This window comes from Tasmannia lanceolata, unplaced genomic scaffold (assembly GCF_043159265.1).
Source record: "Tasmannia lanceolata isolate RefF3 unplaced genomic scaffold, GAP_Taslan_0.1 ptg000008l, whole genome shotgun sequence".
NCBI classification, from domain to species: domain Eukaryota; kingdom Viridiplantae; phylum Streptophyta; class Magnoliopsida; order Canellales; family Winteraceae; genus Tasmannia; species Tasmannia lanceolata.
In genome coordinates this window covers 38,642,767-38,668,902 of record NW_027518685.1, presented here as the reverse complement: position 1 = coordinate 38,668,902, position 26,136 = coordinate 38,642,767, and the positions used below count along the sequence as shown (strand labels likewise).

General features: G+C 37.4%; 1 protein-coding gene across 1 annotated transcript in view; it reads left to right on the top strand.

Annotated features, from left to right (window-relative positions):
* Nucleotides 1-20,551, top strand: part of LOC143885312 (uncharacterized) — a 32,045-nt gene extending 11,494 nt beyond the window's left edge. Inside the window, exons 3-6 of the mRNA XM_077389420.1 lie at nt 3,526-3,702; nt 3,808-3,891; nt 19,250-19,331; nt 19,788-20,551. Of these exons, the coding sequence (XP_077245535.1) occupies nt 3,526-3,702; nt 3,808-3,891; nt 19,250-19,331; nt 19,788-20,215 (771 nt within the window). The 3' untranslated portion in view covers nt 20,216-20,551. The remainder of the gene's footprint in view (nt 1-3,525; nt 3,703-3,807; nt 3,892-19,249; nt 19,332-19,787) is intronic.
* The last annotated feature ends 5,585 nt before the right edge of the window (nt 20,552-26,136 follow it).

Below are 26,136 nucleotides of genomic sequence, written 5' to 3'. Positions count from 1 at the left end.
GAACAAGTTTCATCCCTGATATCTCCATGATGCTGGAAAAACTAGGCTTGTTCTAACTCATTATGGAGATTCACAAACATCTTCGCGAGTAAGTTGATTACAAATAGGGCAACTGATTTACACCTACTTATAAATCCTTGACTAACAAACATGGCAACCAGGACCAACTCACTGAAGGCAGCAACTCTCTCAAATATTTTGTGAATAGGACAGCAACCACTCAACATAAACAATAGAACGACATGAACAAGAAAGAAAGAATGTACAATCCACAAAGAAAACACACTTATCTTTGAGTCCACCTGAGGCCTGGGGGTTGATAGGAATGCACATCCTTCGCCCCTGTCAAATAGAGTCGAGGAGAGAACTGCCCATGACCTTTCACCTTGCATTTAGGGCTAAACTTAGGAGGATTTGTGTATGTAACTTCTTGCCAAAACCCTCCATCATCCGAACATCAATTCAAATCTTGAATCTTCTAATTGAGAGAGATATTGAGAGAGATTCTATCTTCCGGTCTTGCCTGCGAATTTTATCTCTCTTTAGGGCGCTTTCCCTTTATTCTCATACAGTACTTGTACCACTCTTTCCTACTATCTATAGAGCACTGCCCTTACTGTAAAGGACAAGAGTGAGAGAATGAGAAAGACAACCTTAAGCATGTGTTTTACTCCAGGAATATTAACACCGTGAGGTCACTTCGTCTCAAGAATGAGCTTGAACCTAATTTCTCATATCTCCATTACTCTAGGAGGGATCCGCCCCAGATAAACTACCCAACCCGCAGTGTCCCCCCCCCCTCGCCCGAATGATCAATGCGGCTGTTAGGCATCCTTAGACGATGCCTAGATGACGGATCCTGATGTAGGTGCCTCTGCATGAGCTTCGAGTGACCAAACATGAACTGGTACCATAGGCACTTTGACGAAGAAAGAGGCGAAAGAAACAATCCACAGAAAGATTTGGCACTACTCACTAAGGTCTGTGGTTAATACCATGCAAAGGAAGTACTCTCACCAATCCATGAAGAAAGCAACACAAGTATCAACCCACGAATAGGGCAGCACACTTGCCTCTTCACAAATAAGGCAGCACAACACTCAAGAGTGAACATTCACTGAATAGTATAGGCCACGTGAACTAAGTAATTTTTCTTACCTTTTTATGCGTAGAATCTGCACATAATCGTCCTTTTTGTTAACATTCCTCCTTGATTTATCACAGAAGGAGGAACGCCTTAAAAAGCACTCATTAGGGCACAAAAACATAAAGAATCCCATGCATTCACAAAATTGAGGAGAAAACCTAAGACTTGCTCATCACAATGCAAATCTAACAAAAACAAGAGAGGATAATTTAGGGAAATGTTATCAGCACTAATGTATTTTGATGATCACACTCCTTATTAAAAGTACGGTATGGCCCGCACCATAGGATGATCCAAACCATCCATTAGATGGGCCACAGCACTACTGTATTTTGATGATCACACTCCTCACTTTATTAAAAGTATGGTATGGCCCGCACCATAGGACGATCCAAACCGTCCATTAGATGGGCCACAGCCTAAATAGGTTGTGCGTCAAAAATCATTTCCATAGGTTGATCCTAACCCTCCGATCTGTAGAGGGACTGAATGTTAGAGGGTTGATTCTAAACCTCTATAGATCAGAGGGTTAGGATTACACCTGGCAAACGAGTAACCCGCGCGGGTACGGGTACGACCCGTGCGGGTACGGGTAAAAAATACCCGTGATTCTGCGGGTAGCCATTTCATGTACCCAGACCCCACCTGGGTGGGTACGGGTAAACCCGCGGGTAACCCGGCAAATTTTGGAATACTGGACAATCTGAAAATTGCCTCATTTACAGAATAAGATCACATGTCCTTGAACAAATAATTATACTCAAAGATCTCCTCATCACACCCAACGTCAAAACCAAAACAAGAAAAACAAACCAACAACAAATTAAGCACACGGACACAAGGCACATCGTTTTTCTTTTTATCTCAAAAACCCTTTCTTTAATTTATAAACTCTACAACAGAGAATATTTCTACAAAACCCACGAAGTAGGGAGTGCGATTTATCAGCTCCATTTAAAAAAAACAAGAGATTAGAAAATAATCTCTTAAAACCCTAACATTTCATCAAACAAGAGATTAGAAAATAATCATAGCCCCTAAGGCCCTAACCCTATTAAGAGAGAGAGAGAGAGAGCCAGAGTGAATTACTGAAAACTAGGTTCCCTAAAATCTTAAAGCTAAATACTGTAAAAAACTAGGGTTTTCCACAATCTATTGTATGTAGAGAGAGAGAGAGAGAGGGAGAGTTCGAAATACCCTTTCCACAATCTTTCGTTGCTGCAAAAACGAGGGTTTGTGAGATGCAAAAACCCTACACATTGAGGGAGAATATAAAAGTCTGATGCTTTTCATTTTTTGGGAGAATATATATCGTGGGCATTTTGGTCTTTAAAAGCCCTTTGGCTTAAAAGTTAAAACCTCTAAAAATCTGATGTTTTTCATTTTTTGTTTTTTGACTTTTTTGATGCTACAGGCACCCGCGGATTTACCCGGCCCGGCCCAGTTTTGACGGGCCGGGTGGACCCGCGGGTCCACTTCAAACGGGTCACTAGTTAGATACCCACACCCGCAAATTTGCGGGTGGGCCGGGTGGACCCACGGGTGCGGGTCACTTTTTGCCATGTCTAGTTAGGATCAACCTATGGAAATGATATTTAGGGCACAACCTATTTAGGCTGTGGCCCATCTAATGGACGGTTTGGATTAGAGGCCGAAGGGTTAGGATCAACCTATGAAAATGATTTTTGGGGCACAACCTATTTAGGCTGTGGCCCATCTAATGGATGGTTTGGATCATCCTATGGTGCGGGCCTTACCGTACATTTAATAAAGTGAGGAGTGCGATCATCAAAATACGGTAGTGCTGATAACATTTCCCATAATTTAATTTAGGGTTTCAAGAAGATAAAAATGGAAACCAGACCAAGGCAGTCGTAGATCTTGGCTCTGATACCATGGTACAGTAAACGGAAAGAGTTTCAACCAAGATGTGGAATAGGAAGAAGAGGAGACAAGAAAGAAGAAAAGAAAAAGAAAAGGGGGAGGAGAGAATTCGTGGCGTTGGAAGTTAATTAGTTAAACCTCCATAACTCCCAAGACGTACATATATTTCCACCAAGTAATTACAACAATGTCATTATCTATGATGGACCCTATCATAACACACATGTAAGAAAAAACTTATTCTACCATTTCAAAAAAAAAATAAAAAACTTATTCTATTCTTACCAACATCGATTCATCTAAACTGTTTTATTGATCAAAATCTTTCTTGGTTTTGCTAATATTTAATTTTTTTACACATTCATATCAAAGCTCTAATATGATGTGAGGATCTAATTATCTTATTCTTTAAACTTCTATGCCTGAGGGTATATTCAAACACCTCATTTATTTATGCTTCCTGTTCTCACCTGATCCTATATCTTATTTCGCAGATAGGACCCACAGTTTATCGCAGTAGAACCGTTTTTGAGGATGCAACCCCTGATCTGGTTAGAGATTTTTTCTGGGATGATGATTTTCGACCTAAATGGGATCCCATGCTTGCGTACTTCAAAGTTTTGGAGGAGTTCCCTCTTTCAGGAACAATGATTGTCCACTGGATAAAAAAGGTTTGAGGACATTGTTAAGTGCATTTTTTATTTCCTTTCATATGTATCTTATTTTTTGTTACACAATATTGGTTTCTGATTTGATTTAATTTTTGTCATTTGCAGTTCCCATTCTTCTGCAGTGATCGGGAATACATCATTGGTCGGCGTATATGGGAGTCTGCAAAGACGTACTATTGTGTTACAAAGGTATTTATGCGGACAGAATATTTCTCTAGTTGAAATAATATAATGATTCAATCAAGACATAGAGTACCGCAAATCACGATCGCCACTTTAAGCAATTCCCATTTATTTGGTGAGCCACCACTTAATGGGTGTAGTCCAAAAACTGTGGAAATCAGTCCTTCCTACCCAATTGGTGTAAGTTTTCTCTCTTCAATGCAGACTATTGTTCATTTTCTTGTCAACTTTTTAACCATTTGTTTGCAGGCCACTGATCATATGGCCTTAGTCTAATTGCCTCGACTTTTGAGCTATGGGGCATCCATGTGGTGGCTAGCCAGATCACCAATCTTGATCACCATATACAACGGAGGTGGTGAGATGGCGAATCATGGTGTGCCATAACTCAATTAAGTCATAGTAACACAGATCATTTCTCTAAACGACTATTCAATTCAGTTTTTTGTATATTTATTGGTCTCTTTTATAATTTGTGCTTTTGTGGTTTTTTTTCCCTTTCTTTTGCTTCTTTAAAGACTTCTTTCATGGTGCTGTAACCACAAACCACTCTTCTGGTCAATTATTTAGTTTTTTCAGCTCAATAGTTTGTCAAAATATCTTTGGTTGATCAGTGACTTAAAGATGCATATAGAAAGAAGTCAAAGAAAAATTAATTGAAGCGAGGGTCGCAAAACAAACTCAACTAGATTCCACAACATAAACAATGTAATAGAAGGCGATTGTTGAAAACCGAGATATCTCTAATCTCTCAAAATAGGATCAAACACGATGTACAACAAGCGTCAATATGAGATGCAAGAAAATCAAGAACACGAACATGAAACATGATATATGCGGTTTGGAAGCGTGCATACGCCACGAGGTGTTTTCAATATCTTAATTAGGCTTACAAACACTTTATTTCTCTCATCCAAGAATACGCCCTAAAAGAAAAATCACAGCGATGGTGCTGAATCACTGCCAAAATCATAGTTTTAAATTTCGGCCGAAATCCAAAACTTCGGCCAAAATATTTCGGTGTCAGTTTGGACCGACACCGAAAGTACATGGAATTGGTGTCGTACAAGATTTTGGCAAAATTCGCAAAAATTGTGGTGAAATTCTGTTTTTAATCCGTTTGTACAAAATTTCTGCCAAAATTTTACAAAATTCTACCAAAATTTGTACAATTTCCACCGAAATTTTAGAAATTTCAGTGGAAAAATTTTAAAAACCGAAATTGTATTGAATTTTTACATGATTTCGGCTGAAATTTCGGCCTTTGGTAGAATTTGTACATGGAATTGGTGTTGGCTGAAATTTCGGCCTTTGGGAAACAGAAATGGGAAACAATATAATCCTTAACTAATCCCTAAGATTATGATGTCTATCCCATGATAGATGATAGCATGACTATGCACTTTGTTTCAAAAAGAGGGCCTTCAAAAAACAAGAAAAGATGCTTTATTTAATAGTGAAATGACTATCTCACTATTTTCCGATAAGATCTAAATTTTGAAAAGAGGAGCTTCAAAAAACAAGAAAAGATGGTGTTTTTAAAGTGAAATGACTAATTCTCACTGTTCACTATTTCACATTCTCTAAATAAACAGATCTTTCCTATTTCTTGCACTTCCTAGGGGATTATCAACATGTAAAATAAATTAGCTTCAGTATAACCTGAAAGGGAAATGAAACATTCAAGAAATGATTATGAAAGCATCTAAGTACCTTCAGATATGGTTTGGTTTAAACATGGGATTCTGTAGCATAGCATGGCTCCATTTCTGCTTCTGTTAACTCATCTGAGTCCAGAATGGCCCATGGCTTTGTCTCAACAAAAGTTTTATGGATACAAAGCTTCTTTGTTTCATGTCGCAAGCCCATATGAATTGCACGTGAATGGTGCTCTATTTATTATGTATAATTATTTATATGAATCATATGTGAAATGTGGTGGTATGTACTGAGTTATCAGACTGCGCGACAATGCATGTTGCTTGGGGTGTTCGATTTTATTAAACCATTATGGATTATGGATGGCTTCCTTCCTTATGTGAAGGTTTCCAAAAGTATTTTAGTGTTTATTCTAGCATTTCCTAAAGTTTCATCTTAAAATTCTATCATTCGAATATGTTTCCATTCATTTCCAAGATTTAACAAGATGCCCATCATAATTTTCAACCGAAAATGAAATGTTTTCGTTCCCATGGTGACCGAAACTGAAACTGAAACCAAAATTTAAAACCTTGCCTCCGACTTACCAATTGCTGTCTGTGGAGAGAACGATTCCTATACTCGTTATCCAATTAATAATTTTGTTTTCTATCACTCCTTGTCTACCTTTAGCGTGTACCACGCATTTGTTTCCTCTGTTTCTATTAACACTAAACTTGCATATGCTCTGGCTCATCTTAAGTAGAAGGAGGTGATGATAAATGTGATGGCATCCCTTGAGAAGTAGAAAACTTGTGATCTACTTAAACTTCCTAAGGCTCTATTTAATTGCTTCACTTGGTTGAGAAAGGAATTGGAAATGAGGTGGCAATTGGAAAAAAAAATGGAAAGGAAAACTTATTAGATGCGTGTTTAGTTGTCAGGAAACTGGATATAAAATGAACAAAAAATAGAAATAATTTCTTAATAAAGTGACATTATGCGATTAAAAATTAAATAAATAAAGTGGCATTGATGATCTCAGATACACCATTAAATACACACAGGATTTAATATTTGTTCAGGTCTAATTGTTGGATTAAAATGCCAAGAATTATACTTTCATCAAACCCAAAGAATTTCATAATGAAATGGACACCAATGAAACTCCATTTGTCTACAAATGACTATAGAACAAGCAACAAAGAAATCCATTAAGCAGAGAAATTCACATATAAAAAAGAACCGCTTTAAGCAAAGAAACAGGTGAAATAAGAATTGAAAACATAGACATGGGATCTAAAATAACAGAAAGCATATGAAAAAAATAAACATATGCAAAAGCATATGCAACAACAAAACGTATGCAACAGAAAACAAAGAAATAAATAAGAGCTAAATTTAAGACATTGGTTTGTATCGAGAAACTCTAGCAATGGATATTGCTCAAGTAGACTAGAAGCATAGACAATATGTAACAACCCGCCTTCCATTGCCTGAGGTCGCTACAATAAACAACTGAAATTTTTTTTTACCTCAAGTCGACATAAGCAGAAGCGATATAATAAAATTAAATCCATTCAAAGCACTTCTTTAACTATTTATCTCAGCAATTAAATAACTTTGTTCCCTAAATAATGAAATTAAATATTTCAAACCATAAGAATTTAAAACCAACTAAACTAGAGTCTTTAAACCCAATTGATAAAAAAGAAATCAAACTCCTCTAACAATGACTCTTGGTTATGACAAACTATGTCATTCCGAACTCTCGACACCGACTCTTCTCATTCCCGCATGCGTTTCATCAGATGTTTTCGTTGGCGAAGGCTCCTTCACTTACATTTCATGTAGGGTAGGTGGGTTAGAGAAAATATTGGAAGGGCTCAAATACTAAATCTAAACAAATAATATGATATTTATCAATCTAATTATTACAACAACGAAGCAATAAAATGATAATCAAAATTTTGCAATAATTGAAACAACATTTAAGGTAATTATTGACTTAAATAAATGCAATGCATGACAGAATGCTTCTCTCTTTCCCCAATGATCATGCGGCAACCCCAATATTCTTTCTCACGTATAATAGTGGCTTATAGCCTGGCCGTCGATAGTTGACCATAAAGGACCCTCCGTTCCTTAATGGAACGTGATCCACGTTAGGATTTCTATCGGTTGACCACAAGAGTTCCTCCCAAATGCATCACCTACCAGCTGTCGTACGCTCTCGAACTGGTCGGCTTTTGGCTTTTCACCCAAGGTTGGATCCAAGGGTTCTCCTTAGTCCTCCCTCCCATTTTCCCAATCCTAAGTATGAAATTTTTTTCTCGATAACAATATTGTCTCCTTATAAATCTAAAATTTTCTTTTATGAAATCTCATAACATGCAACCTACACATAATAAGTCTTGTCTCATCTTATAAAATAGTTCATAAAAAACAGTTCTTTAAAACAAATCTTCCTCCAATCAGGTGACAATTTTATAAACAACAATCATCATGGTAATAATTTGGAGGATAAATTCAAGAAATTTGAATAGCCTTAATAATTGAGTCAACCCAATACTTGCCTTGATATTTCAAATTCGAGAAATAGAGATTTCTAAGCGAGAAGCCAAAGTATTCAACCTGACAATAACATACACATATAGAGTCATGTAATTTTTTTCCTACCATTCAGTGTTCACCGTAGTTAATTTGGCACTTTTGTTCTTTTCGGATTCTACTATTTATTGTTTTAAAAGTCTTTTTTGGAGAGTCATTTGACCTCCTAACCAAAAATGTACTTACCAATTAATTCACTTATCAAGATTAGAAGACTGATTTACAAAAGAAGTAAACGCACGAGTACACACACACACACACATATATATATATATATATATATATATATATATATATATATATATATATATATATATATATATATGAGAGAACATTTCCTACACACTTGTGTAGGTAAGTTACCTACACACTACCTTAAAATACAGTGGGGGCCCACATTGTTTGGGTGATCCAAACCATTCATTTGAATGATCCTCACATAGATAAGGTGTCCACAAAAAATCAGATCCATAGGATCATCCTAACCATTCAAACTATGGAGGCAAAAAATGGACTAATTTGTGAAGGTTTATACAGGTCCATTTTACCTCCACAAATCGTAGGGTTGGGATGATCCTATGGATCTGATTTTTTGTGGACACCCTATCTATTTGAGGACCATTCAAATGAATTATTTGGATCACCCAAACAATGTGGGCCCCCACTGTATTTTAAGGTAGTGTGTAGGTAACTTACCTACACAAGTGTGTAGGAAATGTTCTCTCTCTCTCTCTCTCTATATATATATATATATATATATATATATATATATATATATATATATATATATATAAGGACCCATATACAAATATGAAAATCATTGGCTTATTTACAAGTATCTAATCGATAAAATAATGAACTATCTAAATATGTACATACACATAAGTGAAAATTATTTAATTTATATACATGCTACGTTCGTACTGATTTCCTAGAAAGTCAGTACTTTAAGACTTTAATATATCATAATTATATTTTATACTTTATGTAAACAACACTCATATAAGTTAGATAATATGATTTTGAGAAGATCTTTACAAAACAGCTCATGAACCGCACTGTTTTGTGCTGATTTTTTATAGTAACTACACTAGTCTCATATATATCAAACTCTTTTTGAAAAACGATTTATATAGTTTATATGGCAAACCTATAGTGAAATCTTCGCAAAATAGCACGTAATATGCTGATTTTGTTAATTAAACGACTTAAAAACCATATTAGGATCGCACCTTTCAAGAAAACAACCTTCGTAAAATAAATAACAACCACTTATCGTAAATTTGACAAAACAATCAATATTAGATGCTGATTTTTGTTAAGAAAATAGTGATAAATCCTGACACCTATCACATGTATGGCTTTACTTGCCTAAAACAAGTCCCTTGAAAACTTTAGAGTATAAGTAATTGGATTTAAAAAAAAAAGTGTGCTAGATACATATATTCAGTACACAAAACCTATAAAGAAAATTAATTTAATGTTCTTGATTCAAAAGAAAACAATAAAATCAAGAAAACATAAATTCAACACCTCTTTTTACCTAATTCGAGTTCCAAAAAGAACAACATACACTTATTCGAATGAAAAATAAGAACTAAATTATTCGGGCACTTGAAGACAAAAATCAAATTGAATCAAAGTCCCCAACTTCTCTTCTCCTTTTCTTCCTTTCTTTTTCTCTTTCTTTCTTTTTCTCTTTCTTTCTTTTCTTTTATTTTTCTTTCTCTCTTGGCCGTACACCTCTCTATCTTTTTAACGTAAATTTTAAGAGAGGTGTTGAATCAAATGAATTTTTTATAAAGAGTGAAGAAGTTGGTTTCCAATTTGAGTGAAATTCTTTCCTACTATCATAGATCATGAGTTGTGCTATTTTCCTCCCATATTATTTCTTTATATATAGAATTAGATACGTTTCTAATCCTTTTTATGTATATATTTATATATATATATATGTATATATAATATATATAAATGATTTTTTGGGCCCACAAGTGACGCCCCTGGGAGAGGAATTAATTGCCGTACCCACTCCAATTTGGAGTGGGCGGCTAATTTTTAGGGGAGGATGGGTATACGACTATATTTTAGGAGATTTGGGAGTAGGTTGCAAATTTGGGGAATATGGGAATACGGCAAAATTTTAGGGATTGAGAATACGACTAATTTTTTGGAGTTATTGGTCACGACAAAAATTTGGAGGCTTCTAAGGATTGAAACTTTAATTCTTTACTGACTTTTACAATGCCAAAAATACCCTCAAATTTCTTTTTGGTGAGATATACTAACTGGGGTTAGTATAGTCTATCATATTTTATTAAAATTAGGGTACCTTTAATAAAATTTTAAATTTCAAAGCCCTAATTAAATTTTCGGTCGTTACATTCTACCCCCAACTAGTTTGGGACAAAGGCTTTGTTGAGTTGAGTTGAGTACATATTGTCTCCTTATAAATCTAAAATTTTCTTTTATGAACTCTTTTATAAGATGAGACGAGACTTATTATGAGTATGAGTGACGCTATTGAATGTTTAAATCTCAATGTACCAAAAGAGTGACCGTATTAGAAAGAAATTTTTTGATATTGATTGCTATGTGATTATAAAGGCTGTTGATGAGAAATATATAAGTATGTATATGAGATTTGATGATGATAAGAATGAAAATGCACTAAGACCTAAACAATGATAAAATTCTTGGCTTTTGAAGATTTCCTCTACATATATGGTTGTTATTCTTGAGATAGTAAATTTCTAGATCTAACAATTTTGTCATGAAATTGTTGAAAATTTAGGATGGTTCACACAAAGATCACCGCCAGATAGTCCATCAACAAGACACTTATGGGATAGGTAGGCAGATAATGAAATAAGAGCAAGAGCTTGGTAAAGGATGTTTGCAACAATAGATTTCTCATCAGAAGAGACAGAACCCAAGGAAGAAATGCCAACACCAGTTAGAGCTGAATCCTTATAAAGGAAATATGAGGACAATTCATTTGATTCCAAAGAGTTAGAACCAGAAGAGGAAATTTCTGAAGAAGTTCCCGAACCTGTAAGGGAAGCATCACTAAAAAAATTATTCATATTATTTCATCTGACTCCGAGAATTCATGGAGTATGGAAGATCAACTATTACTTCATTCGGAAGATGAAGTCACTAGTGCAGTGAGAAAAAGACCAAGGATCGAGGTTGTTGAAGTAGAGAAAAAATAACGAAGGAGACAATATTGCTATCGAGAAAATTTCTTCATACTTAGGATTGGGAAAATGAGAGGGAGGAGAAAGGAAAACTCTTGGATCCAACCTTGGGCGAAAAGCCAAAAGCCGACCAGTCCGAGAGCGTACGACAACTGGTAGGCGATGCATTTGAGAGGAACTCTTGTGGTGAACCGGTAGAAATCCTGAAGTGGATCACGTTCCATTAGGGAATGGAGGGTCCTTGATGGTCAATGATCGCTGGCGAGGCTATAAGCCACTGTTATACGTGAGAAAGAATATCGGGGTTGCCGCATGATCATTAGGAAAAGAGAGACGCATTCATGCATTGCATTTATTTAAGTTCATAATTACCTTAAATGTTTCGATTATTGCAAAATTTTGATTATCATTTTATTGCTTCGTTGTTATAATAATTAGATTGATAAATATCATGTTATTTGTTTAGATTTAGTATTTGAGCCCTTCCAATATTTGCTTTAACCCACCTACCCTACAAGGAATGTAGGTGTAGAAGAAGGAGCCTTCGCCAATAAGAACATCTGATGAAACGCATGCAGGAATGGGAAGAGTCGGTGTCGAGAGTTCGGAATGACATAGTTTGTCATGACCTGAGTCATTATTAGAGGAATTTGATTTCTTTTTATCAATTGGGTTTAAAGACTCTAGTTTAGTTGGTTTTAAATTCTTATGGGTGGAAATATTTAATTTCATTGTTTAAGAAACAAAGTTATATTATTGATGTGATAAATAGTTAAAGAACTGTTTTGATTGGATTTATTTTTATTATGTCGCTTCCGCTTATGTTTGACTTGCTTTTTTTCTTTTTAAAATGTCTGTGGTTTTTCGTAGTGACCTCAGGCAATGGAAGTCGGGTCGTTACAGTTGTGGTATCATAGTGAAGGTGGTGAAGTAGAGAGAAGGATTTTAACATACTTCCATTGTCCTCCAACACTGTCTAGCATCACGCTTTCCACCAGTTGGACATAAGGTCACCGTACCATTTCCCTCAACCTTCTGCTTCTTTTGGGGCGGTGCTAGATTCTTACTTCCAGATGAAGATATCCTCGAAGCATTCTTACTTCCAGATGAAGATATCCTCGAAGCTTGAACGATTTTCTCGCTTCGCTCAGCTACTTCAGTCTTCTCACATGCCTCAGCAAGGGTTTGCTGATCAAAATTTATTCTGCTCGCCATGATCGTAGGACAGAGTCCATCGATAAACTTACGCACCTTGTCTGCCTCGGTTGATGCGTAGCCCAGCGCATAACAAGACGAGGTTCTAAATCTTCTCCCATATTGAGATACCGTCATATTCCCTTGCTTTAAAGATGCAAACCATTTTATTGAACCGGCCATACTGAGATAACGCGGCCAACTCTTTTGACGTGGGTTGGAAAATGTTGGTTATTGAACCGCGTTTTGAATTGAGCCAACGTATCATTTCTAGCTCTCGGATAGCTTTGCTTCACTGACCTCCACCAAGTTCCTGCCTCCTTCGTCAATAAGAATGAGGCCAACTGAATCTTTTGCGTGTCATTGCAGCCCATAACGACAATGATTCGCTCAACTTCGATGATCCATCTATCGGCCGCCATCGGATCTCCACCTCCTTTGAAGTCTGGGGGATGATAATCTCTAAATTGGCAGTGTAGCCGAGATCATTCCCCGACTGGTGACCAGCAAGATTTGCAGCAATATTCTGAACAACGGTTTGACTCGTCGCTTGGGTTTGCGCCTGACCCCTCAATAAGTTCGTGATCATTCGCAGAGGATCTTGGTCATCCCCTTCTTGCTCCGGCAGCGCCTCCCCTCCTTTGATATGTGTTCATCTGCTGAATGAATTTAAATTTGTTACAAAAAAGTCTTTTTCTTACTGCATCAAACAACAATTTAGGGGTAGGTTGGTACATTTTACTTACATTTATCCTAGTAATCTATGTTGGTGTGTGTTTTCTTAAACATGAGGGAGGTGTACATATTCAGTTTAATTGTGATTCTAGCCCATTCATAGGACCTACCCAAGACTCAATCTAGGTTCCTCATTGACTTAACCTGGCTTAGCTCTGATACCACAATTGTAACGACCCGGCTTCCATTGCCTGAGTCGTTACGAAAAACCACTGAATTTTTTATACCACAAGTCAAAATAAGCGGAAGCGATATAATAAAAAAAATCCAATCAAAGCACTTCTTTAACTATTTATCTCAACAATTAAATAACTTTGTTCCCTAAACAATGAAATTAAATATTTCAAACCATAAGAATTTAAAACCAACTAAACTAGAGTCTTTAAACCCAATTGATAAAAAAAAAATCAAACTTCTCTAACAGTGACTCTCGGTCATGACAAACTATTTCATTCCAAACTCTCAACACCGACTCTTCCCATTCCTGCATGCGTTTCATTAGATGTTCTCGTTGACAAAGGCTCCTTCTTCTTCACTTACATTTCCTATAGGGTAGGTGGGCTAGAGCAAATATTGGAATGGCTTTAATACTAAATCTAAACAAATAATATGATATTTATCAATCTAATTATTACAAAAATGAAGCAATAAAATGATAATCAAAATTTTGCAATAATTGAAATAACATTTAAGGTAATTATGAACTTAAATAAATGCAATGCATGACAGAATGCTTCTCTCTTTCCCCAATGATCATTCGGCAACCCCAATATTCTTTCTCACGTATAACAGTGGCTTATAGCCCGGCCGGCGATCATTGACCATCAAGGACCCTCCGTTCCCTGATGGAACATGATCCACTTTAGGATTTCTATCGGTTCACCACAAGGGTTCCTCTCAAATGCATCGCCTACCAGCTGTCGTACGCTCTCGGACTGGTCTTCTTTTGGCTTTTTGCCCAATGTTGGATTCAAGAGTTTTCCTTTCTCCTCCCTCCCATTTTCCCAATCCTAAATATGAAGAAATTTTCTCGATAGCAATATTGTCTCCTTCCTTATAAATCTAAAATTTTCTTTTAGGAAATCTCATAACATGCAACCTACTTATAATAAGTCTCGTCTCATTTTATAAAAAGAGTTCATAAAAAAACAATTATTTAAAACAAATCTTCCACAAATCAGTTGACAATTTTATAAACAACAATCATCATGATAATAATTTGGAGGATAAATTCAAGAAATTTTAATAGCCTTCATAATTGAGTCAACCCAACACTTCCCTTTATATTCCGAATTCGAGAAATAGAGATCTCCAAGTAAGAAGTCAAAGTATTCAACCTGACAATAACATACACATAGAGTCATGTAATTTTTTTCCTAACATTCATTGTTCATCCTAGCTAATTGGGCACTTTTGTTCGTTTTGGATTCTACTATTTATTGTTTTAAAAGTCTCTTTTGGAGAGTCCTTTGACCTCATAACCATAAATTCTACTTACTAATTAATTTACTTCTCAAGATTAGAAGACTGATTTACAAAAGAAGTAAACGCACGAGTAAGTATATTTATAAGCATATAGACTCATATACATATACGAAAATCATTGGTTTATTTAAAAGTATCTAACCGATAAAATAAGGAACTATTTAAATATGTACATACACATAAGTGAAAATTATTTAATTTATATACACCCTACGTTCGTACTGATTTCCTAGAAAGTCAGCACAATAAGACTTTAATATATCATAATTATATTCTATATTTTATGTAAACAACACTCATATAAGTTAAATAATATGATTTTGAGAAGATCTTTACAAAACAGCCCATGAACCGCACTGTTTTGTGCTGGTTTTTTTTATAAACACTACACTGTTAAATATTACACCAGTCTCATATATATCATACTCTTCTTGAAAAACGATTTATATAGTTTATATGGCAAACCTATAGTGAAATCTTCACAAAACAACACCGTAATATGTTGATTTTGTTAATTAAAGGACTTAAAAACCATACTAGGATCACACCTTTCAAGAAAACAACCTTCGTAAAATAAATAAAAATATATTACACCAGTCTCATATATATCATACTCTTCTTGAAAAACGATTTATATAGTTTATATGGCAAACCTATAGTGAAATCTTCACAAAACAACACCGTAATATGTTGATTTTGTTAATTAAAGGACTTAAAAACCATACTAGGATCACACCTTTCAAGAAAACAACCTTCGTAAAATAAATAAAAATAAATAACAAACACTCATCGGAAATTTCACAATACAATCAATATTAGAGGAGAGGATGGGTATACGACTATATTTAAGGAGATTTGGGAGTAGTTTGCAAATTTGAGGAATATGGGAATATGGCAAAAATTTAAGGATTGGGAATACGACCAACTTTTTGGAGTTATTGGTTACGACAAAAATTTGGAGGCCTCTAAGAATCGAAACTTTATTTCTCTACTGACTTTACAATGCCAAAAATACCTTCAAATCTCTTTTTTGTGAAATATACTAACTGGGGTTAGTATAGTCTAATATATTTTATTAAAGTTAGGGTACCTTTAATAAAATTTTAAATTACAAAGCCTTAATTAAATTTTCAGTTGTTACACAATAGATGGGCTGAAACCTCCTGGGAATATTTACAGAAATTTTCATGAAATTGTAGTTGAAATATACTAACCCCAGTTAGTATATTTCACCAGTAAATTTCCATAGAAAGAACCATCTACAAATTATATGAGGGATATAGCCGAAAGAATAACTTCTATGATAGATGAAAGTAAAAACAGAAATTGTGGCTGTTCACAAAGTAAGAAATTTCAACAAATTAAGAACCATATACAAATTAGGTGAAGGATTAAGTGCTTTAAGATTATGCTTGACACTACCTACAGAAATCAATGACAATGTAAAAACAGAAATCGTGAGGTTTTTTTTTTTTAAGATGAAGACGATGGAAGGTTTTTTTTTTTTTCTGAAAGGATGCATAAGGTTTAGAATGTCAATGCCATTTTTTTGTCGGGTTTTTCCGGAGAGAGGGCTTCTTGCCCAATCAGGGGTTTTTCTGTAGTTCATAATTTCTTACAGCAGTCCTCGAAAGCTCATCTTTTTTTTCCCCTAATCATTTCTTATTTTTTTCTGATCTGAATTATTCCCCTTATAGACTTTCTTTGGAAAATAAAGAGATGCAAGAATAAGAGAGATAAATGTCTGTTGGAAATGGAAAATGTAGCTTATGTTGAGATTCTTATGGTGCATCGTTGAGGGTCCATTTGAATGTTGGGAAAGAAATTGGAAACGGAATAGGTAGGAATAAGTGACCTTGCCGACAGGGGAAGTGAATGGCGTGAAATCAGAAAATATTCCGATTCCATAAGGTGTTTGCGGAGAGGGAAAAAGAAAATTTTCTTTCTTGGTCTTTTTTTGAATGGTAATTTTGTTTCTTGAATTATCCGATAAAATGGGTTTTCATGAGAGAGATTTTGGAAGCTGCTAAAAACCGGACCAAAATATGCCAATACTCAAGGCTGAAATCTGGTTTCAGGGAGGGAGGGAGGGACTTGCTGTGAAAGCCTCCACAAACATATGACCAGAAAATGAAGGCGAAAATCTGGTTAGAGAGAGAGAGAGAGAGAGAGAGAGAGAGAGAAAGAGAGAGAGAGAGAGAGAGAGAGAGAGAGAGAGAGAGAGAGTTTTGGGCGGTGAAATTTGGGTCTCAAAGTTTCAGAGCAGAGAAATTTTCGACTCCAAATCTTGTGATCTTGTATTTCCTGCAAATGAATGGTTGCAGTCTGCGGATTCCGCCATTTTGTAGAGCTCCGAAATGGAGAAAGATCTTTAGATTTTGTTGAGGTTGGTGCTTCTGAAATGTGACAGATGTTAAAGGTCGGTGCCGGCCGAGGGAAAGCAGCGTCTTCCATCGCAATGAGAGAAAGAGAGAGATGAATATAGTCTTTTGATCGTATTTTCCGCCTAAATCCGCTCTATTTAGGCAGAAAATTTCAGAGGGTTTTTTGATGCCACGTGGTCCGACACAAACTCAACAGGGAAATTAACAATTATCGAAACAATACTTTCCTTTTAAACCAAACGCCCTTCAAACGTCGTTTAATGGAAAAAATCCGACCGTTTAGTTCTGCTTACGTCTACTTTCCGACTTTTTTGTGGCATCCAAACAGACCTTGAGACATTGGGAGATGGCATTGGCATGAAAGCATCAATGAAACTTTGTGGTAAAACGGGAAGTGTTCAGTAAGTTGTGGCTGGAACCATGTCTAGATCAGGAGTGCAAGAGAGAGAGAGAGATGCTAGAGACTTTCCCAACTATCCAAAACAGGGATTATGTGATGGGGCATGACCGTTTAGCCAGCTAGGATTAGTCAAGGGTGTGGATGGCGAAGAAAAGCTTGTTAATCCCAGCTAGCAACTTGCAGTTAGTTACAGTTGGTGAAATGAAGAGCTGTGATGGAATCCAATTCCCGGAGGGACTTATTTCATTTCTCCTCTCAATTTTCCTCTTAGTTTGGGGGTGAGTAAAAAATATGCAGATAGTGTATGGTCTAATGAGGGCTGATGGATTAAGCAAAATGGAGATGCATCGTGAACTAGCATTTTCTCTTTGTTAAATCCTCTATTAAATTGGTTATCAATTTTAAACTAGAAAGGAAACAAATACTACCTTTGAAGATTTTGATTGAGATGTCTATCGTATGTCGAAACACCCTTTGTTGATTTGTATTTAAAAATGGTTTTAAGAACTTAGAAAAGTAACATTTTCAAGCCTCCAATTAGTCCGCTATTCCTAAATAGCAGGCAGGCAGAGTGTTGGCTTGCTTGTTACATATATATTCTCCTCTATGCCGAGAAGAAAGCATTTTAATTTTGATGAATTTGTGAGCAGTTGGTTTGAATGCTGAAACATAAGCATCCTTGGTTTTGAACACTTGTTCTTAGTATTGTGCCATAGAGCGGCACTACCTCCCTCACCCTAGTGAAGGATGAGGACCGTTCCATTTGGCAATCTCGACTGTGCAAATGAGAACCGTGCTAGACATTGTGCACTTTTTTCCACACCTCTACATGAATCAAGAAATTAGTCCTTGACTAGTTGCAGACTCGTGCGATGCACAGGGCGAGAAAAAAAATGCTTTAAAACTGTTTTAAATAAAGATGCATTTTAAAAGAGATCCATGAGGATAAATGTTGATAACCCTATAAAAAAAGAAAGAAAAGCTAAATGTACAAACAAATTAGGAATTAATGGGCGAGAAAAATTATAAATCAATTTTTATAAAGTCGTAGAAGCATAAACTAATATATAAATTAATTGCAAGAAAATGCCTTTTCTTTAAGGAATAAGAAATAGCACAATAAAAAAGAGTACCTGGTGTGTGATATAGTGGTGGATTTTGAGCAGAAGATAGGGAAAATTGCAGAAATGGGATGGATGAAGGGTAGAGGCAAGGAAACTATATTTAAATAGGTGGAGTTCAGGAGGCATTTCTGAAAAGACATAACGTATGGGTGGGTATTTAGAAATTATGGATGGAAGGGTTGTGATCCTTCATAGGGTTTGATTGGAGAGAGAGAGAGAGAGAGAGAGAGAGAGAGAGAGAGAGAGAGAGAGAGAGTAAAACGGTTAGAAAAGCTTGTGAATAGATGCGTTAAAAAAAAGGGCTGAAATTATGGATTGAAGGGTTGTGATCCTTCATAGGGTTTGATTGGAGAGAGAGAGAGAGAGAGAGAGAGAGAGAGAGAGAGAGAGAGAGAATAAAACGGTTAGAAATGTGTTAAAAAAAGGGCTGAAGTTAAAAAAAAAGAAGGATGAATGCGTTATGCAGAGGGGGTGCCACGTGGCACACCCTCAGCGTACCACATCCAGCTTTATATATATAGAATAGATTTATAAACTGAACCCATGGACATAAGAATTGTGAGGCATGTCAATTTACAACTTTAACATTTGCAGGCTGTGCCATACCCAGCATTACACAAGCATGACAAGCCAAGGCGTGTGGAGCTTTATTATTCAAGCTGGCGCATCAGGGCTGGTATGAATTTGGACCTCTCGCCTACTAATTTATATTTGCATTTATTTAGCTGACTCCAATTGATTAAGGAGCAAATTTCTCCCGTACCTTACTGCCATGTCTGGCTGGTGGAATTTTTTTTTCATGATAAATTAGTGTCTCCAAGTGGTGAGAGAAGGTCAGGGAGCGTGGGAAAAGGAGAGAGATCTCAGAGGGCACGATTGGGATGAGGGTGAGGAGTGGCTAAATATCAGGAAAAAGTCGATCCTATTTTGAGTAGAGTTTTTTGTTTCCTGATATTTAGCTACTTCTCACCACTTGGAGACACTAGTTTCCTGATTTTTTGTTTCCTTTTTCTAGCCACTTCACCCGCCCTACGCCTCTCTCACCACTTGGAGGCACTAGTTTATCCTTTAAAAAACAAAATTCAAGGTAGCCAAACGTGCCCCTAAATGATATGTATTTGCATGAGTACAGTGGAATCTCGTAAAGGAGATGGGCAGCCATCAGCGTGCGAGGTGTCCCTCGTCCATTATGAAGACATGGGGATCCCCAAGGACGTAGCAAAGGTTGGTGTTCGGCATGGGATGTGGGGTGCTCTGAAAAAATTACACTCTGGCATGAGAGCTTACCAAAATGCTAGGAAATCGGAAGCTTCCCTGTCCCGATGTGCACTGATGGCGCGCATAACCACGAAAATTCCTGTCGGTCTCACCAATTCTCTAGACCCAGTATCTGGCACTGAAGGGAAGATTCAATCCATAGATTTACGCAAACTAGATCAAGGCGTTCAATGGAAATGGGTGCTTATTGGCGGGACTGTGGCTCTTGCTTGTGGACTTCATACAGGCATCATAGGTAAGGCCTTGTTATTTGGAGCAGCCAGGAGGCTCTCAAAACAATAATAAAGTTTTCTTGTATTCAATTATGTTTGAAGTGAAAGATCTCTGATTCATCTGTACTGGATGGTTTGTCATGAATGGCAGATCAACCTCTACATAAGAATTTTTGTGGAGAGTTTGATCTGCTAAATTAATTGTTGCTCTTGCTTGTGTTCCCTAAGCATATATTGTCCTTACTATAGCTATGTATCGTCAAATCGTTTCAATGATTCACATTTCTACTATCATATTTCATAGATTTGGGACATTTCATAATATTCCTAGGACCTTTTCAGATGAACAAATGTAAACACATTATTACTGTTTGGTCAATGCATCTTTTATGTTTTTATGTTTTAACACATTTTCTTTTGTTCATTTTCTTTCTCAGTTCTCCATTCTCTTCTACCCATATCTGTTGTTGAAGAATCATCTTGATTCATGATTATTATTATTCATCTTTTATATTTTCTATGGTTTAGTAGTGCACATTAATTCCATGTACTTTGTGGGGGCTTCTTGCAAATTTGTTTAGTCATATAAGAACTGTTCCTTGGGAATGTGCAAATAATTCAGTGGAATTTATGGGGCTTTTAGCAATTTTGATTACTCTGTTAACAACCTGCGCCCAATAATTCATTTGGTTGACGTGAGGGTCCCAAGTTAAAGTGACTTATCCAGATTTGTGAATCTTTTCTAGGGGTGTAAATGAGCCGAGCCGAGCTTGGCCCAGCTCGGCTCGGCTTGGCTCGTTAAGCTCTAGAGCTCGGCTCGGGCTCAAACTCGAACCACGCTCGAGCTCGGCTCGGCCAGGCTCGCGAGCCTTACCGAGCTCGGGTTATATTAAGGGCAATGATATATTCACACCTCTCATCTTCCCTGGACAGCCCTATCTAGTGTAATTTGACTACTCTTTTTACACCACGGGGGAGGTCCAAGTAACAAATGGGGTTCCAAAAAAGAAGTGACATATTTTGCCTCCCCCTTTCACTCCCTGGACAAACCTTAGGGGTGCAGCTCGGGTCAGGTTCAACCCGAACTCGACAGGTTCAACCCGAATTTGGGTTTGGTCGGGTTAAGCTTTTCGCAAATCAGGTTTGGTTAGGGTTGCGAAAAATCAACCCGAATTCGAAATCGGGTCGGGTCGGGTTGGGGTGTCGGGCAACCCGACCCGACACGACCCAACCCGAATTGGAAATTTCAAATTCCCATTTAGTAGTGATGTTAATTCCAACATATACATATGATCCTAGTTTATATTAATATTACTGTATTCCATCTTAAGAAGTTCTGGCCGTGTTTTTCTTTTTTAACATTGAAATAGTCTTCACATTCCACAATGGACGGTTTGGATAATCCTACGGTGCGGGCCATACCGTACTTTAACAAAGTGAGTAGTGTGATCATCAAAATATAGTAGTCCGGATAACATTTCCCTTTGTCAATTGTTAGTCCTTGTTTGTTTTGGATTTTGAGAACCGATTGTGAGTCAAAAATTGATTATTGGTGACTCACTATTTGTTCTCAAAATCCAAAACAACCCGGCTTGAGTTGAGGTGGTCAACTGTTGGTACCATATCAAATCGGGTCAACCTGACCCAACCCAACCCGAATTGCAAATCGGGTTGGGTGGGGTTGTGGAAATTGCAAATCGGGTTGGGGTTGAACCCAGCCGGGTTGGAAATCGGGTTGGGTTTGAAAAATGGTTCCTCGGGTTGGCCTCAACCTGACCCAACCCGACCCGAGTTGCACCCCTAACAACCCTTTTAGTGTGTGTATATTAAATCATTAACGAGCCTTAACGACCCGAGCCGAGCTTGGCCTAGCTCGGGCTCGGGCTCGTTAAGCTTAACGAGCTTGGCTAGCCGGCTCGGCTCGGCTCGTTAAGGATTCGAGCTGAGCTCGAGCCGAGCTTTTACCGAGCCGAGCTCGAGCGAGCTTCCGAGCCCGAGCCAAAATTGATACCCTTAATCTCTTTAAGTTTCAAAGAAAGACTTTGTCCAAATGCTACTAGTTCGGTGATACTTTTTTTTCTACGAACACTCAACCACTGCATGATGTTTGCTAGGCTTCACCTTTGATGTGAGCTGGAGTGAACTAAAGGATACGCAAGAAAGCAACCAAATTCTTTCTTGTTTTCTAGGAAAATTATTACCCTGCTTGAGCTTTGAATACTTTTTCAAAGAATTTTTATTTATGAAACATTTTCCCTGCATACAAGCAAGCCGTTCAAAATTAAAGGAGTCAACTACAAATATAATTAGTATATGAAAATATTGCTATAACAATAAGACATCGTCAAAGAAATGACAAATTTGAGCCCAGCTACCAATCAGTACCGATAAAGTGAATAAAAATTTGCATTAAGGCCATGTTTAGCACCCATGAGATTTTTTTCAATAGAATATTAGTTTATCAAGTGGTGGGGGAGAGACATGGAGGGAGAGAATTGAGAGGGCATGAGGAGAGGGGGACAGGTATCTTAGAAACAGGGGAAAGAAAAACTGTACTCAAAATAGAGTTTTTGTTTTCCTTATTTCTCAGTCACTTTGCACCATCTCTTCATTCATGCCCTTTCAAGTATCTACCTCTCCCAGTCTCCCTACCGATATAAAACACTTGGTTGACTAATATTCCATGCAAAAGATATCATGGTTGGCCTAAATGTTGGAATTTTGGCTTGATAACACAGTAAAAAGTCGTAAATGAATCAGTAATTGAAGGGAGGATATTCTATATTTTTTTTGGAAAATGCTAAAAAGAAAGTCAGGAATATGTTGTCCAGTACTTCTGCCTCGTTTACGTTATCAGATCCATTGAACTTAAACAGCAGCCATAATTCTGGCCAAATGCCATTTTTGAACTCTCAGATTGGATATTTCTAGCCCATTGATCCATTAAACCTCGTTTAGTTTCTGTAAACCGTCTTCTCGGACCACTAGTCCAGCTAATTAACCATGATCTGATCGTAATTGGATGATCCTAAGGGCATTTTTGGCAAACCGTGAAAAATTATTCCATGGAATATTCGTGAGCCCAATTGTGAGAGATGGGCAGAGGAGAGTAATGAGACTATGAGAGGGCAGAGTGGAGAGGGCAATAGAAATTCCTAAAAATAGTTGAAAAAAAAACACTATTAAAATTAAAATTGGGTTTTCTTTTACCTGATTTTAGGGGTTTTTTCTTGCTCCCCTCACACATACTAGACCTGGCAAACGGGTGGGTTGGGCCAGGTTTCACCCAACCAGTACGGGTCTGGGTGGTATGGGCTGGGTCACAAGTGACCAGGAATCTTACAACTCACAAATGACCTGCCCCGGACCCACCCATATGGGCCGGGGGACCTGTGGGTCACCCAGTTTTTTTTCACACTATAGGATGATCCAAACCATCAAAATTGATGGTCTTTTTCCAATAATCTCGTTGATTGATGATGAGTGCAGTAATCAAAGTTGCCGTGAGATTGTCATCTCCTCTTGTTGAATCATGTGTTTGATTCCAAGGGGAGTTTCGTCGGCTTCCTCATCAGAGGGAGAGTCTTGATTGTCATTATTAGTTTTTTTATCAGGTTTAGAAACATGATCAGAATATGAAATAGAAGCAGAGACAGGAATGTACACACAAGAGCCCTTTATTTCATTAGTAGAATCAATGATTACATCTGATGGACTGCCCACATCAGACATTACAATGGACTCTGGGACTGTATTTATAGACTTGATGAAAACATCAACATCAATTGACTCGAAATGATTATTTACAGATGGATAACCTGACTAGCTAGATGACGCCTTGCTAGACTCCGTATTATTCAGAGAAGACTCATCACTGACTCCAGAAACCGACTCGACTTCTACAATACCTGCATCAAAAGAAAAGTTAGAAATAACAGACTCTGGGTCAATCTCAGAAACTGACTCATATTTTGAAATGACTGACTCTTTTGAAGGAATCTGACTATACTGAAGGACTACCCGGGGAACATCTTGTGAGGTCCAATTATCCAAAGGTCCCTCGGCTGGGGTAATGCAGTCTTTTGTGTTCATGAAGTGTGCTTCTTCTCCAATCATCGCAATGACTGAGTGATCCAGAGTGACTTCTTCTGTGAAGATTGCGTAAACATCTGGCGGTGAAACTGCATGTGTCGGCAAGGGATTGCGAGTAACGTTAGGATTTTTAACAACAATATCCTTCGCCTCAATCATATCTTGGATCTTGTGCTTCAATGCCATGCACCTATCAGTAAGATGCCCAATGCTCTGATGGTATTCACAATAATGGTCTTTCCTCCAGTATCTTGGGAGAGGGTTTGGAACCTCTCTAGGTTCTAGCAATTTGATCTTCTTATCTCTCAACAATTTCTTCAATGCCACTGAAAGGGAATATGGCAAAGGGTCAAATCGTCTCGGTTCTTTCCTCTCTGGGCGACCTTCACCAAAGTTTACCCTCCTTGCTGGCGGGGCAGTATTCACGTTATGAACCTCTTTAGGTGCTATCATAGGTCTTTTTCCTTCTCTTGAATCAGAAGAAGTTCTTGACCTTAGGCCCTTGGACAATGCATCCTCTATTTGGGTTCCCGTCTTAATGAGATGATTGAAATCAAGAAATTATTGGATGGCCATGTGATGATAATATTGTGGGGACAAATTCTTGACAACAATTTTTATCTGGTCTTCATCGGCAATCAGTGGGTCATCTAAGCTGCCTTCCTTCTCCACCTGCGGATGAAGGAAGTAAAGGTTTCGTTGTGTCCTTGCTTCAGCACTTTTAGATCTCTCTTTGTTACATCGATTCCCTCCTCCATGGAGAACTGCTCGACGAACCTATTAGCAATATTCTCTAAGGTTCTGATCTCTTCTGATTTCAAACTCAGGAACCACTTCTTAGCGGTTCCAACAAGGGATCTAGGAAAGAGAAGAGCAACCTGCTCTGGAGATAAACCGTGCTGTTGTAGAAGCAGAAGAACAGACATTAAATGGCTTCTAGGACACCTCGTCTCATTGTACTTATCCATATCTGGTACTTTGAATCTCGGAGGCAGTGTGACCCCTGGGTATATCATGAAATCAGCCATATTCAACTTCTTCGGTCCCTGAAATTTTATATTTTCCATCTCTTGAGTGAGCTTGTCCAGTCTGTCAGCTAGCCCTTTACCCTGTCAGTTCTATCCAGATGAGGGAGACAATTCTCTTCTGTGTACTGCTCATCATCAAAGTCCTCATACTCAGGCAGTACAGTGGGTTGAGTGACAACAGGGGGTGCAAAGGGTGCAGTATGGGGTTGTGGAGGTGCAGGTTCCTTAGAAGTGGACCATCTGTCATTTTTCAGTCGGACTATCTCCTCACTCATATTATTGATCTGTTGGAGCATAGACTCCATCAACTCATTCATCTCGGCAAGGGTATTACCAGATTCAGCCATCGGTTCTGGTGTTGGTGGAATGGGTGAAAATATTTTCTGGAAATTCGAAATAGGTAACATAGGAGAGGTAAAAGAAGTAGGTGAAGAAGAATATCGACTAAGCCTGGAATCAGTAGAATGACGGGACTAGGTTGGTTTTGAAATTGTAATTTTCTTTGGAGCAATGACTGCTTAGTCAAGAATCCTGAGAATGGAAGTATAAACACTAGATTACAACATTGATAATTGGGATAATACATCATGTACAAATAAAGACAAGAGTGATCTAAACATGCATTTCATTGATTGAATTTGGATTTTTTATTACAACAAAAAGATAATAACTAAACAAAACAAAGTTCACTAAGATCAGAATGACAGGATGATTGAATTTTCTACTTCAAGAAGACTTTTCGGGTTCTTCTTCAATCCTCGCCTTCTTAAGTTCTCTTTCCTCTTGCTCATTGACCAGATTCGGGTAAAGATGTAACATTAATTCCCTAAGAGTCTTGGAGATATTAATATGCAATCTCTGGATATCCCTT